Source organism: Heliconius melpomene, chromosome 17, assembly GCF_056956725.1.
Source record: "Heliconius melpomene rosina isolate 202511_hmr_F chromosome 17, ASM5695672v1, whole genome shotgun sequence".
In the NCBI taxonomy this organism is placed as follows: Eukaryota; Metazoa; Arthropoda; class Insecta; order Lepidoptera; family Nymphalidae; genus Heliconius; species Heliconius melpomene.
The window spans coordinates 13,410,503-13,422,792 of record NC_140405.1 but is presented as its reverse complement, the minus strand read 5'-3'; the positions used below and the strand labels follow the sequence as shown (position 1 = coordinate 13,422,792).

Genomic DNA, 12,290 nt, shown 5'->3' with positions numbered 1-12,290 from the left:
AGAAATATTAATTTGCTTGACAATTTTTTCTATTAAAACAACAGACTACCTTAAAAATATAAACCTATTCATAAAGTCGCAAACATTTATGTAATCGAAATGTTTATATTAAATTTATTATTATTAAAATTAGATCTTCGCTATGTCTAAATAATTATATCTAATCTGTGATGATTAAAAATTGTAATAAAAAAGTAAATTCAGAAAAACTTATAGAAACTCGAGTTATAATATATATCACAAGTAGTAGTATGGTATTTCCTGAAAAGAGTAAATTGAAAGAAATATATCTATATATAAAACATAGCAAATACATTAATTTAAAAAAGATTAAGAAACTTAATAAGACTTGAAAAAGTAATTTTCTTACATCATCTGTAATGCTAAGAAATATATATAGCAAAAAAGGAAGTTAAGAAAACGTTAAAATTATTAAACGATAGTATTATTTATGTACTATTAATAACTCACATATTAACAACTATATAAAATTATAAAGGCAAATTCACATGATACTTACATGATTTCTTTTTTTTTTTGAAAAAAAAAAAAGACATTTTATAAAATGTTATAAATTGAATCCTTTCAAGTTTTTCAATCTTAGTTCTAAATCCTCTAGATTACTATCATCCTTTGGCCATTGCTCCGTCTTCTTTCGTTCACCTCCGGGTGCCATTTGGAAATTGCTAATGTTCTTGCCTGGACTTTCTGAACTGCAATAATTAATATATATTTAAAACTAGCGACCCAAACGCGGCGCCCGCTTAAAGTTATTAATATATTATAGCCAAACTTTATATATAAAAATGAATGTTTGTCTGTATGTCCTTTATAGATTCGTAAACTATGCATTTGATCATGAAACGATTTTTAGCATGTATGAGCTATGTTATGAGCATTGTGCATGAAGGTTTCTGAGATGGCACCACTGTCATTCCAATATTTTTTTTTTAGTTGGTGGCATAGCAACGCACGCAAGGTACAGATAGTTATTTATATAAAAAAGTTCTGTATATTAATCTCCATTGTTGCATTCGGAATTCAATTCGGCCTTAATAGGTGATACATTTAGTAATAAGAAACATAGAATTAAGAAACTTATTGTAGTAAAATTTATTTAAGTTAATTACCACTTCCGAATCTGAATAAATAAATCAATTAATTAACCTTCAAACTCTCAAGCTTACACATTACACGAGAAAAATGATTTAATCAGCTCATTTTGCAAGAATTTAGAGGAATACGAGAGGCAATTACTTTTATTTAAAAAAAAACTTTGGCAGTCATTTGATATAATAATTGTGTCGCTGACAGACGGATGCCACCAGTCTAACCGTGACCACGACCGCTGTATTAACGTGGGATACATTGTGAAGGTAAAAATATATAAACAAAATAAACAGGTGTAAGATTTTACTCACCTACAATAGGCAGTGCTAGCAGCTAGTTCATCTTGACTACTGTACAGCCACACTCCGTCTGCCTCCTTGTGGTCTCTCACTTGGAACTCAGCCCCGTAATGTTTGGGAGGTGTCTTGAAGTCCACGTTTAGAGATTGTCCTAATAAAAAAGAATTGTTTCACTAAGTAAATATATGAGATTAAGACATAAAAACTCTTTAGGCATCACCCAACCTCAGGTTTTTTTTTAGCTCCACACTGTATATAGAACACAACAGGGTAGACACACTACAAGCTACTTGGAGGAGTGACTGAAAATATTAAATATTTCATTCCCCCGAGTGGGAGTCGAAATCACAATCATCGTGTTTACAGTAGCGCCCTAGTGCCTTTGCACCACGACGGCCTCAAAATGTAGTAAATGTTACTATTTATAAAATGTTAGAAAAAATATTAACAATAATCGCGTGAAAACAAACCACCTATTCTCTCACCAGGATGTATCCTCTCATCCTGACGCACCTCTACATACTCTTTGGCCATTTGCTCCAGGGATTTGTCCAGTGATGACCAGGTCTTCGAGGATACGGCTTCCGAGGAACGTGGATACCAAGTTTGTGATGGTTGTTCCTTCTTGTCTTTGGTTTTTGATTTCGATGGGGGCCGATGCCCTGTTATATTTATATGGAAATTAAAAAAAAACAAATTTTGTTTAGGAAACATTTTTGTTTGTTTATAACCAGTTAATATTAAGAAAAAGAAACAAAAATATAATTTATTCTTGAAATGTTATTCCACACTTAGAAAAAACATATTTTAGAAAACAAAGTTTAAACGTAACAGAGTTTGAACCAGCGTCATTTGGAAATATAAATAAGTAGGAAGCGCGCATATAAGAATATCGGCGTAGCTTGATAAGAACGTATGTCTGTTATGTCAAATCTGGCTACGTTAAAATTTTTACACGTTTTCTAAAAACAATGATAAAAATATCAGTTTTGATTTTGTATTCAAATTTCAAAGGCAAAAATATTTACGTTTATTTATAAATGAAGGCTATAGTTGAAGAATTGAATGAAGTATGATTTTTTTGATTTAACTATCTTTCCAAAATATAAAATAAGGTGCTCCTATGTTGACAGTAAATTGGATGTTCCATTCCTACTCGGGGGTATGAATTATTTGCATTATTTCCAGAGTGAAATTTAAAAAAAGTATCTCACCACTTCCTTCAGCTAACAGTGCTCTGGGGACATCTTCTAACCCCAAATTGTTGAGTTCCGCCAACATTTGTTCCTCACCATCAAATATGAAATCTTTCTCTTTCCTCCCTTGTGGTAATATCTTGGGAGGGGAGGGTAATTTTGGAGCTGGAGCTGGAGCTGATAGTCGAAAAAAAGTTTTGATATATTAGCAATATAAATATTTATCATAATCAATATATTCTATAAAGCAATGCATAAAAAACAAATTATCATTTTTACAAATTGATTTTACATACATCTGTTGAATATGATTTAAAATAATTTAGGGATAATTTTCTTTGACATTCTGCATTACACTAGGTTTTTCCGATGTTTTTTTCTCAAAGTCGCTCAGCAGTAGGACTTTCGTACAGTACAAATATTAGTCGATATACTAAAAATGATTGAACACAATAACACGGAAATATCTCAATATTATACATATCCGTCGTCTTCGATCATGTTACACACTGTATATAATAAAGAAAATCATTTTCGCCATACCCTTTCTTTCCTCCTCCTTCTTCCCAGGTGTTCCTCCAGATCCTGGACCTGACATCAGCTCATTCAACTCCTGCTCCAACTCGGTAGTGTCCAAGTCATCTATGTTACCACTCAGTGCTTTCTCAATTTCATTGTAATTCTCCATAACCTGGGAAAAGAAAAGGTTTTTTTGGTGAAATATACAGATATACTTATCGTTTGCCTCATAAATAGGAGATGATTAGAGAGCAAAATGACAAAAATGTATTTTATTTGTATAGGATTTGATGAATTTTATATGAAGTTGTTACTTTTTTTTAAAAAACAAAAAAAATATATTTAAGAAAAAAGATGTTATTTAAAAATAACCACAAAAAAATAAACTTTAAATTCAATTACCATAACTCAATTAAACTATTACATATACTTCGACAAAATTGAATTAATAAAATATTTTACAGGTAATTAAGCTGATTTGATGCAAATTATAATCCAAATCTAGATTTAAATTCTTCAATATAGCTTCAGTCTGAAATTCATATAAGAAAGAAGACAGATATAAAAAAATATATTTGAACCTACTGTTCCTTTTTTTTTCACGCTGTATTCCGCATACAGCAGGGTATGTAGTGGGGAACGGAGTGTCTATTTTTTCTCCACAAAAAAAACGTACCTCTTTAAGTTCATCCATAGTGTCATAAACGCCGTCATCTTCTAAGTTGCCATCTTTGATACTCTGTTTCATTGCTTGTGTGCTTTTTCTGAAAAAGGAAAAAAAAAAACAAGAATCGTTAATATTTGTAAGCAAAAAATTCTTAAGGTCTTTCATACATCTTGGTATTGAGTGATTTATTATTATTGACAATTTAGTGACTGTTTGGGACTGATGCCACGGGATGGCGCTACTTTGGCTGCGCGCAAGCGCGGGACAACTGACGACAACGGAGCTTGCTATGGCGAAGTGCGCGGGGTGTGCACTGTGCCATTCACTTCTTTTCTCTTTGCTTATGTCGCGTCGCCGTTACACCTAAATTTTTCGTGTCAAAGTTTCCTTTATTAAACGCCTATGTTATACAGTCCACTAATTTTAACCCGAACAAGGTTCTTTAGCTTTTACAGTGACCTTAAGCCTTTTTGAGTGACATAACATGCGCGTGTGCGTGCGTACGTGTATGTGTTTGATATAATTTTGCATTGATGAGTTCCGCCACTCAACTAACAAGTGAATACCAGTGGCGTAGCTAGGGGGGTGCGAGCGGGGCGGTCGCACCGGGCATCAAAAGGAAAAGGGCATCAAAGTCGACGATCAGTGTGTTTTTTCTTTGTTTTTTAGACCTTATACCATTTTAAAGGGCATCAAGTCGTCTAATCCGCACCGGGCATCAAAAGGAAAGGGGCATCAAAGTCGACGATCACTTTGTTTTTTTTTTTTAGAACTCAACGTCGACGATCACTTTGTTTTTTTTTTTTTAGAACTCATCAACAGGAAAGGGGCATCAAGTCCCCGCACCGGGCAGCAAATACCCTAGCTACGCCACTGGTGAATACTAGATATGTGCATGAGAATATAATAATAAATAAATCATTGGCAAAACAAAGCAAAAATTTGGCTTCGTGTTTCTAATACGACAGGAAATAATTTCACTGACCCGCTCTAATAAGACAAAGTATAGTGTTGGGTTTCGCCACATAGCATTGTCTTGAATTCGGATGGAAAATAAAAACCTGAGTTCTCAAGTGATCAATTCGAAATTCTAAAAAAAAGCACCAAATCATACCACTAAATTCACTGTACTTAAAAAAAAACCAACCTGTATGTGTCAACAACAACATTATTAATATCTGTGTTGCGAGTCTGTTGTAATAGTTCCTTTATATTTTCTAAGGCGGCTTCACATTTTTCTAGACGCTGTTGAGCTTTCATTTTTCTCCTTAAATAATTCTTTGCCTGTAATTTTAAATAAATATATAAAGTTAAGTTAGATATTGTCGATTTATATTTTTGAATTATACCTTAAAATCGTAAAAAACATTCAAAGTAATTGCATTGCATTCGAAACCGTGCCTCTTGGAAACCGTCCAAGATAAATATAAGAATTACAACATAGCTTGATGAACGTATGACTTAGTGGTCCGAGCGCTCGGACGGTAAACTTGAGGCACGGATCAACTCTTCAATTTTTTAAACATTTTCTTTAAGAACATTTTTCTTACCTAAGAGTGGAATAACATTAATATTAACAACACAAAGTTTTAAAAATATTCATGTAATAAATTCGATTAAAATAATAATTTAAAATGGACCTTTCTTTATAAGCTGCATTTTTCTTTTGAAGATTTTTTATTTTATTTATGACTTATTCCATATTTCTTTTAAAAGCTATAATAAAAACTCACAGCAACTTTATTCCCCAGTTTGATGGCGGCCCTGGCCTCCCCCTCTGCGACAGAAACGTCGCGCGACAGTCGCGTCGCGTCCAACGATAGACGGGTCTCGGCGCTCATTAATTTCACTAGCGCTTCATCTAATTCGGAGACTGGATTAACTTTTTTGTTTGGTTCCGCTGAAATGAAATATATATGTACATTATATTTTTAGTTTCACGCTGCAACTCGCAAAAAGCAGGATAGGCAGATGGAATCTGGCAACCGTTCGTTCTCTATTAAGACACTGAATTCTCGAAAATTTGCGTGTTGAATGGAGGAGTTTATCGCTGCGCTTGGCCTCGTTACCAGAGCGAGGAAATTAAAATATTCAATATTTCATTCCCCCGAGTGAGAATCGAACTCACAACCAGGGCGTTTACAGAAGCACGGCCTCGTTTAATATTATAAATATTTCTTATGTATATATAATTATGTATTATAAATTGTATACTAACAGAAATAGGACTCAAACATTTATTTTTCAGATGTTATTCTACACTTAGAAAAGTTTTTACGTATCGAGATTAGAAATCGTGCCTTTTCAGAACTGACTAAATAACGAATAAATAACCTGCATATAAGAATTTCGACTTAGCGATTATCGATACGAATGAATGGTCTAGTAGTAGTAGTTAGAGCGCGCGGCGTATTGACCGACTTAAGTTTATGCCGCATTTCATTTACAAGACTGGAGAAATGAAATTATTAAATTCATCTTCATTATTTTCTTCATCTTCATTAAGAGCACAGTGGCGTAGCTAGGGGGGTGCGAGCGGTGCGGTCGCACCGGGCATCAAAAGGAAAAGGGGCATCAAAGTCGACGATCACTTTGTTTTTTCTTTGTTTTTACCACCTTAGACCATTTTAAAGGGCATCAAGTCCCCTAAGTCGCACCGGGCATCAAAAGGAAAGGGGCATCAAAGTCGACGATCGCTTTGTTTTTTTTTTAGAACTCATCCATAGGAAAGGGGCATCAAGTCCCCTAAGTCGCACCGGGCAGCAAATACCCTAGCTACGCCACTGAATGTTTGAATTCGGGCGGAAAGATAAGAGTTTCTAAACACTGATCTACCTACTCTGCTATATGCTGGATACAGAATTACGGTGCGTTTTTGTAACAACTTACCTAACTTAATTACATCCCCACTCTTCACACACATGCTTTGACTGACCAAATAACCCAGAAGTACTTCGAAAACTTCTTTATTAATATAATTGGTTGTTCTCATCAACTCTTCTATTGTGCCAATCTTTTCTGCATCGGGTGGAAAATTATTTAGCAGATCTGTTGCTTGATCCTAGAGTATAAAGTAAAAAAAAACATAAATCCGAAGTATTCCTTAATAGAGATCAGTTGTGGCGCAGGTTGTTACTCCAAACCCCACTTTTCATTTTCTGGCTCTTGTAACGAAGCAAACAACTCCTTTGAGTTCTGCTATGCTATGCCTCCAGATTATGGCGGAAAGTGAAGAATGGAGTGCCTTAACACTGGGTTCCCTCTACCTACACTGCTGTGTGCAGGATACAGTGTAAAGCTGGTACGTTTTAATACCATCAATTCTTGATTGCTGTCACATTCCAAATATCCAAGGTAGGTTCAGACCTACCTTGGATATTATGGATATCTGATGCTGTCACATTCCAAATGTGTTTTTGTGTTTCAATGTGCTTTTCAATTCAAACCAGTAGTTCTTAAAATTAGTGCATATGACCAAATAAACTCTTCAACATGACAATAATAATATAGAAATATAAATCTATCTCAGTCTTAATATACCTATTAAGTTAAAAGTTAAATCATAAAATATTATATTTGTACAATATGGTCAATGACTTGCCGCAGCCATGAAGTCATGAAGCTTATACCTACTTAAATACTAAAGTACTAAAATAAATAATAAGAAAATCATAGTCAACTAACCTTAACAGCACTTTCCAATACAAATCTCTGTGTAGGATCAATACTTGCTTTTGGCAAGCCATTAGAATCAATCACTTGTCGAGCAGGAAGTAGTGATGTGACTGCTGTCAACGCAAAGACCGCAGGTTTGAATGCCAGACGTGCACCCCATTTGACCCACCCCTCGCGCCCATTGTAGAGTATTTGTTGATATTTTGAAAGAGGCGATAGTTCGCCAGAACTGGAATTTCAGTTTTATTTTAATAATATTGATGGGTAAGGCTGTAATAGCCCAATGGAACTGTAAACTAAACATGATGGTAGGGGGAGTGATTTTAATATATATTAACTTCCCTGTGTTGTATGCAGCATAAAGCTAAAAAAAGGGAAACATTAAGTATGGAGCTCATAACTTAACCACACTTAATATCACACAGTTTCTTATTAAGAGTGTAGACATAAAAATAATTAATAGATCCATAGAGAACCAACTCTAAAACAACTATGTCCTCATATTTTTTTAATAAAAAGGGCCAACTGTATAAATTCTGATAGTATATACATACTATGAAACCAACAACTATCATACATATGTATGATAGTTATTGGTTTCATATGTTTAACATTTTTTGTTTATTTTCTCACTATATACAATGGGTTCTGCTGTCTAATGTGCAATATTTTGAGCAAGTGAAACAGACATGGAATAAGTGTTTCGACAATTTGAAAAAAAAATGATAAGATTAAGATGTCTAAGACAATAACTTTTGTGAACTGATAAATAGAGAAAATGGCAGATTAAATGCATTTATTCCCCCCATAGTAAGATGGGAAAAAAAGCAAGATGGGCAGAGATAACCTAACTCTACACACAGTCCAATATTCAGTATAGAGTGGCAGATCTTAATGTCAGCTTTGTCTATCACATTAGGGAAATGAAAATTATGCCTATATTATAGGCAGATACAAATTTAAATATAATATTTCCCCCAAATGGAGATTAAAACTACAACCATCATGTTTTCAGTCAATCATAGCTCCACTACACCACAACAGCTAATGGTATATAATCTGATATTTCTTATTTATAATAATGTAATATTATGCTTTTTCTCATGACAATGGAGAAATGTAAATAACCTTATAATATGTATGGATTGAATCCATAACTATTGCTTTTACAGACACTACCCCCACTACTACACATGAAATATATGAGAATAATTTACAAAATATATAATTTGTTTAACATGGGAAATACAAATAATAAGCAATATGTTTAAAACATTAGCATTCTTTGTCAAATGACAGGAAGTAATATTTAAATATATTATTATTTTTTATTGTGTAATATTATCTCTTTTATAATTAATATATTTTATATATATTTAATAATTTTATATTATATATTTAATATTATCTCTTTTTATATTATATCTCTTTTTTTAACCATACAACCTCTTTCGTGAGTTCTTACATACAATGTAACATTAGTGAAGTGATTCAGAGCTCAACTGGCACGCTTGAAGCTCCGTAATTAAAGAACAGAACAGAACATTAACATTATTTAGTGATCATGCAAGTTTTATCAATTTCTGATATCATATACATTACTTAATAATCTATTAAATGCAAATTAAATTGAGAAATAAATTAAAAAATAAAATTAAGAAATATATAACAAGGCATAAATTTTGATAGATTATAAAATTAATATGGCTATATGCTCGAAAATTAAAACCTATTAACAATTATAAGTAGTTTTTTATCAATAAGGGAAAAACATTTAAATTATACCTGAACATTTCTTCAATAACTATATCTATGCAGGCAGCAGTCCTGCCCCTCCTCTGAAACACAATTCCCACATCCGCCGCAGACACTATAGGATCAACTTTAAAGCGACACCATTGTCTAACCATATCCGACCAGAATTTCATTTTCATCTCCCAGGATTCGGGATTAGCGGATTTTAATCGGAAAGGTGCAAAAAGAGCGTTCATTCGAACGTCGTCTGACCAGCATAGAGGGAGCTTATTGTCTGGTATGCCGCATTCGGCCAAACCCATTTTATTTTGTTTGATTTTAACTTATTTATTTTATTTAGTCTGAATGAAAATGAACGTATTTAGTATATGAGTTATAAAAAAGCACACGATAAAAATATTTTTAGCCACTGACGTTTAGAAACAGAGTATCAAGGAAAATATACTAGCAAGCAGAGTATTATTTGTTTTATTATACAGATTATTAATACAGCCGAGACTTATATGGTATAGCGAATCCATTGGCCCAACATACAGCCTAAATAGAAATGATTTATATTTTGTAATAAAAAAATAGCTTCACGCTGTAACCCTCACATAGCAGTGAAGACAGATGGAACCTAGTGTTAATACCCTCTATTTGCTACTTTCCGCCGAATTTTTTGAGGCATTGCGTGTTGAATGGCGGAACTCAAGGCCGGGCTTTAGCGTTGGTGCCATCTAGCGAAGAGATGAAAATATAAATTCCCCCGAATGGGGATTGGATCCCAACCGTTCATTCCGTTTCTTAATCATTCATACATGTTTTGATACATTGTTTTCCCGACTGCTAAGGGTAATATTTTTCGCACATATCTTGTACTGCGGGCGGCCGGCCCGCGGCTTCGTCAGCGTGAACTACGTTATTATTAATTTTTGTCTCCACGAGTACGTCCGTCGTAAGTGACATCCATGCAAAATATGAGACTCCTCGCATTTTTTTTATTTATATTTAAAGTTGATGGTATTATGAAAATGTTATTGTCTAAAAAATGTTTCTAACGGGTGGCCCATTTTACGGTAATGTAAATAAAAAAATTGTTCCTAAGAATATTTATGTAAATAATTGAATTTAGTTTTATGATACTAATTACTCATCATATTTTTTTATATGTTACTTACTTAATTTAATTTCTTAAGAAACTAGGTAAACGTATTTTGATAATTCAGTCATGTGAGTGCAACTGACGTTTAGCGAACTTAAATGATAAATGTCAAATCTAATGTTGACAAAATATACGGAAATTAAATTCGCTAAATAATTTAATTCAAATTACCGTTTCATAATTATAATAAACAAATTGAAAAAGCACATTACATATTCAGTTATAAAAATCAAATGTCACCTTCATAGTAAAGCTCCAAGGATATTTCCGCATATTATATTTTATTACGCTATTTTCCTTGTTGAATGAAACCACATTTATCTACATGCTAGTTCTAAATACATTTTCGATATTATTACAAGTGACGTTCATTGTTTTTATGACGTTATTGTCTATGAACATTATAAGGCATTTTACCAGTGGTGTTAAGAAGATGGCTGTGTTAGCTCCTGCAATTTTTGTGAACCACGGTGGAGGTCCCATGCCTTTGTTAGGAGAAAAAGACCATCTAGGCCTGACACATTTCTTACGTGACGATGTGAAAAAACATGTAAACCTAAAAGAGGTTAAAGCAATCATACTTGTTACTGCCCATTGGGAGGAAAGCAAAGTAACAATTTCTTCAGGAGAACATCATGATTTATACTTTGATTACTATGGTTTTCCTCCAGAAACATATAAATATAGATATGATGCACCTGGAGACCCAGAACTGGCTAAACATATCCAAACAACATTACAAAAAGCAGGTATAGATACAAAATTAGATCCAAAAAGGGGATGGGATCATGGGGTGTTTGTACCAATGATATTAATAAACCCATCAGCAGATATTCCTATAGTACAAATATCAGTTCTATCAAACCAGGACCCTGAAAAGCATTATAAATTAGGTCAAGTTTTATATAAATTTAGGAAAGAAGGCATTGCAATACTTGGTTCTGGAATGTCCTATCACAATATGAGAGAATTTCGATTAAGTCATCACTTAAAAAATGTTATAAATGAAGAATTTGATGAATTTCTACATAAAGCTTGTACATCTAGTAATGATAGAAGAAAGGCCCAGTTAATAGAATGGGATAAACAACCTGGTGCTCTTGAAGCCCATCCACCTAGAGCAGCAGAACATTTAATGCCTTTGATAGTTATTGCAGGAGCTGGTGGAGAAGGGCCAGGGGAGAGGATTTTTAATTGGGATATGTCTGGGACATTTAGACTAAGTGGATTTATTTGGAAGAATGAATGAATTTATAAATTATAAATTCATTCATTCATTGTTAATGAAAGTTCAGTTCAGTCTATGATTAATTTTAAAATTGTTTTTTTTTAAATAAATCTGTTATACAATTTGTAATGCACAAAATATAGCCATAGTTATAATATATATATACATATTCCACAATTAATTACATTTCATTTCATTTCACTAATAAGATAATCGTTTGTGGGTTCGATTCCCACTCGAGGAAGTGAAATATTTATTTATGTTTATATTTCCATTTCTTTGCTCTGGTGTCTTGGCAAAGCTCGGTGTTGAGTTCCGCCACTCAACACGCAATGCCTCCAGAATTCGTTCCACTAGGTTCCCTCTGCCTACCCTGTTGTGTACAGGATATAGTGTGAAGCCGATTTAATTTTTTAATTTATTTTTTTATAAGATAGCAGACAAATTAACTAGTTATCAAAGGCTGTCACATATAAATTTTAAGTGGGATAGTTAAAAATATTTTATATATTTATACATACATATATAATATGAAGACTTGAAGTTTTTATAAAACTGTTCAAATTAAAAATATATTTTGTTATGATATTATAAAATTATATGTTTATGTTTTATTAAATTAACTTTGATTTTGAATAAAAAAATATATATGTCCTATAAAGACTATATGCTACGAGCTATGGACATACATATTTCA

General features: G+C 33.0%; 2 protein-coding genes across 6 annotated transcripts; one reads left to right on the top strand and one right to left on the bottom strand.

The window, feature by feature from the left end:
* Positions 1 to 542: 542 nt before the first annotated feature.
* On the bottom strand, positions 543 to 9,659 carry LOC146530433 (charged multivesicular body protein 7-like). 5 transcript variants are annotated; one of them, XM_085201002.1, is made up of 11 exons: positions 9,252 to 9,659; positions 7,476 to 7,695; positions 6,681 to 6,852; positions 5,525 to 5,691; positions 4,939 to 5,075; positions 3,801 to 3,888; positions 3,149 to 3,296; positions 2,624 to 2,782; positions 1,880 to 2,071; positions 1,422 to 1,560; positions 543 to 713 (listed from the first exon to the last, which is right to left on the bottom strand). In XM_085201002.1, the coding sequence occupies exons 1-11, from the start codon at positions 9,521 to 9,523 to the stop codon at positions 569 to 571; spliced, it is 1,839 nt and encodes a 612-aa protein (XP_085057128.1). In that variant the 5' UTR covers positions 9,524 to 9,659; the 3' UTR covers positions 543 to 568. The 5 variants fall into 5 exon arrangements, with proteins under 5 accessions (XP_085057128.1, XP_085057129.1, XP_085057130.1 ...); XM_085201003.1 differs by having other exon boundaries at positions 1,883 to 2,071; XM_085201004.1 differs by having other exon boundaries at positions 2,624 to 2,776.
* Positions 9,660 to 10,431: 772 nt separating this feature from the next.
* LOC146530432 (uncharacterized) lies at positions 10,432 to 12,172 on the top strand. Its single transcript, XM_085201007.1, has one exon. It carries the CDS (start codon positions 10,691 to 10,693, stop codon positions 11,612 to 11,614), a length of 924 nt encoding a protein of 307 aa, XP_085057133.1. The 5' UTR covers positions 10,432 to 10,690; the 3' UTR covers positions 11,615 to 12,172.
* Positions 12,173 to 12,290: the final 118 nt, after the last annotated feature.

Coding starts and splice junctions, on each gene's coding strand:
- LOC146530433 (XM_085201002.1), bottom strand. CDS start 9,523: ATGGGTTTGGCCGAATGCGGCATACCAGACAATAAGCTCCCTCTATGC. Junction 5,692..6,680: donor TGGGGATGTAATTAAGTTAG/GTAAGTTGTTAC, acceptor ATTTCATTTCAG/CGGAACCAAACAAAAAAGTT. Junction 2,783..3,148: donor GAAGGAGGAGGAAAGAAAGG/GTATGGCGAAAA, acceptor TTCGACTATCAG/CTCCAGCTCCAGCTCCAAAA.
- LOC146530432 (XM_085201007.1), top strand. CDS start 10,691: ATGCTAGTTCTAAATACATTTTCGATATTATTACAAGTGACGTTCATT.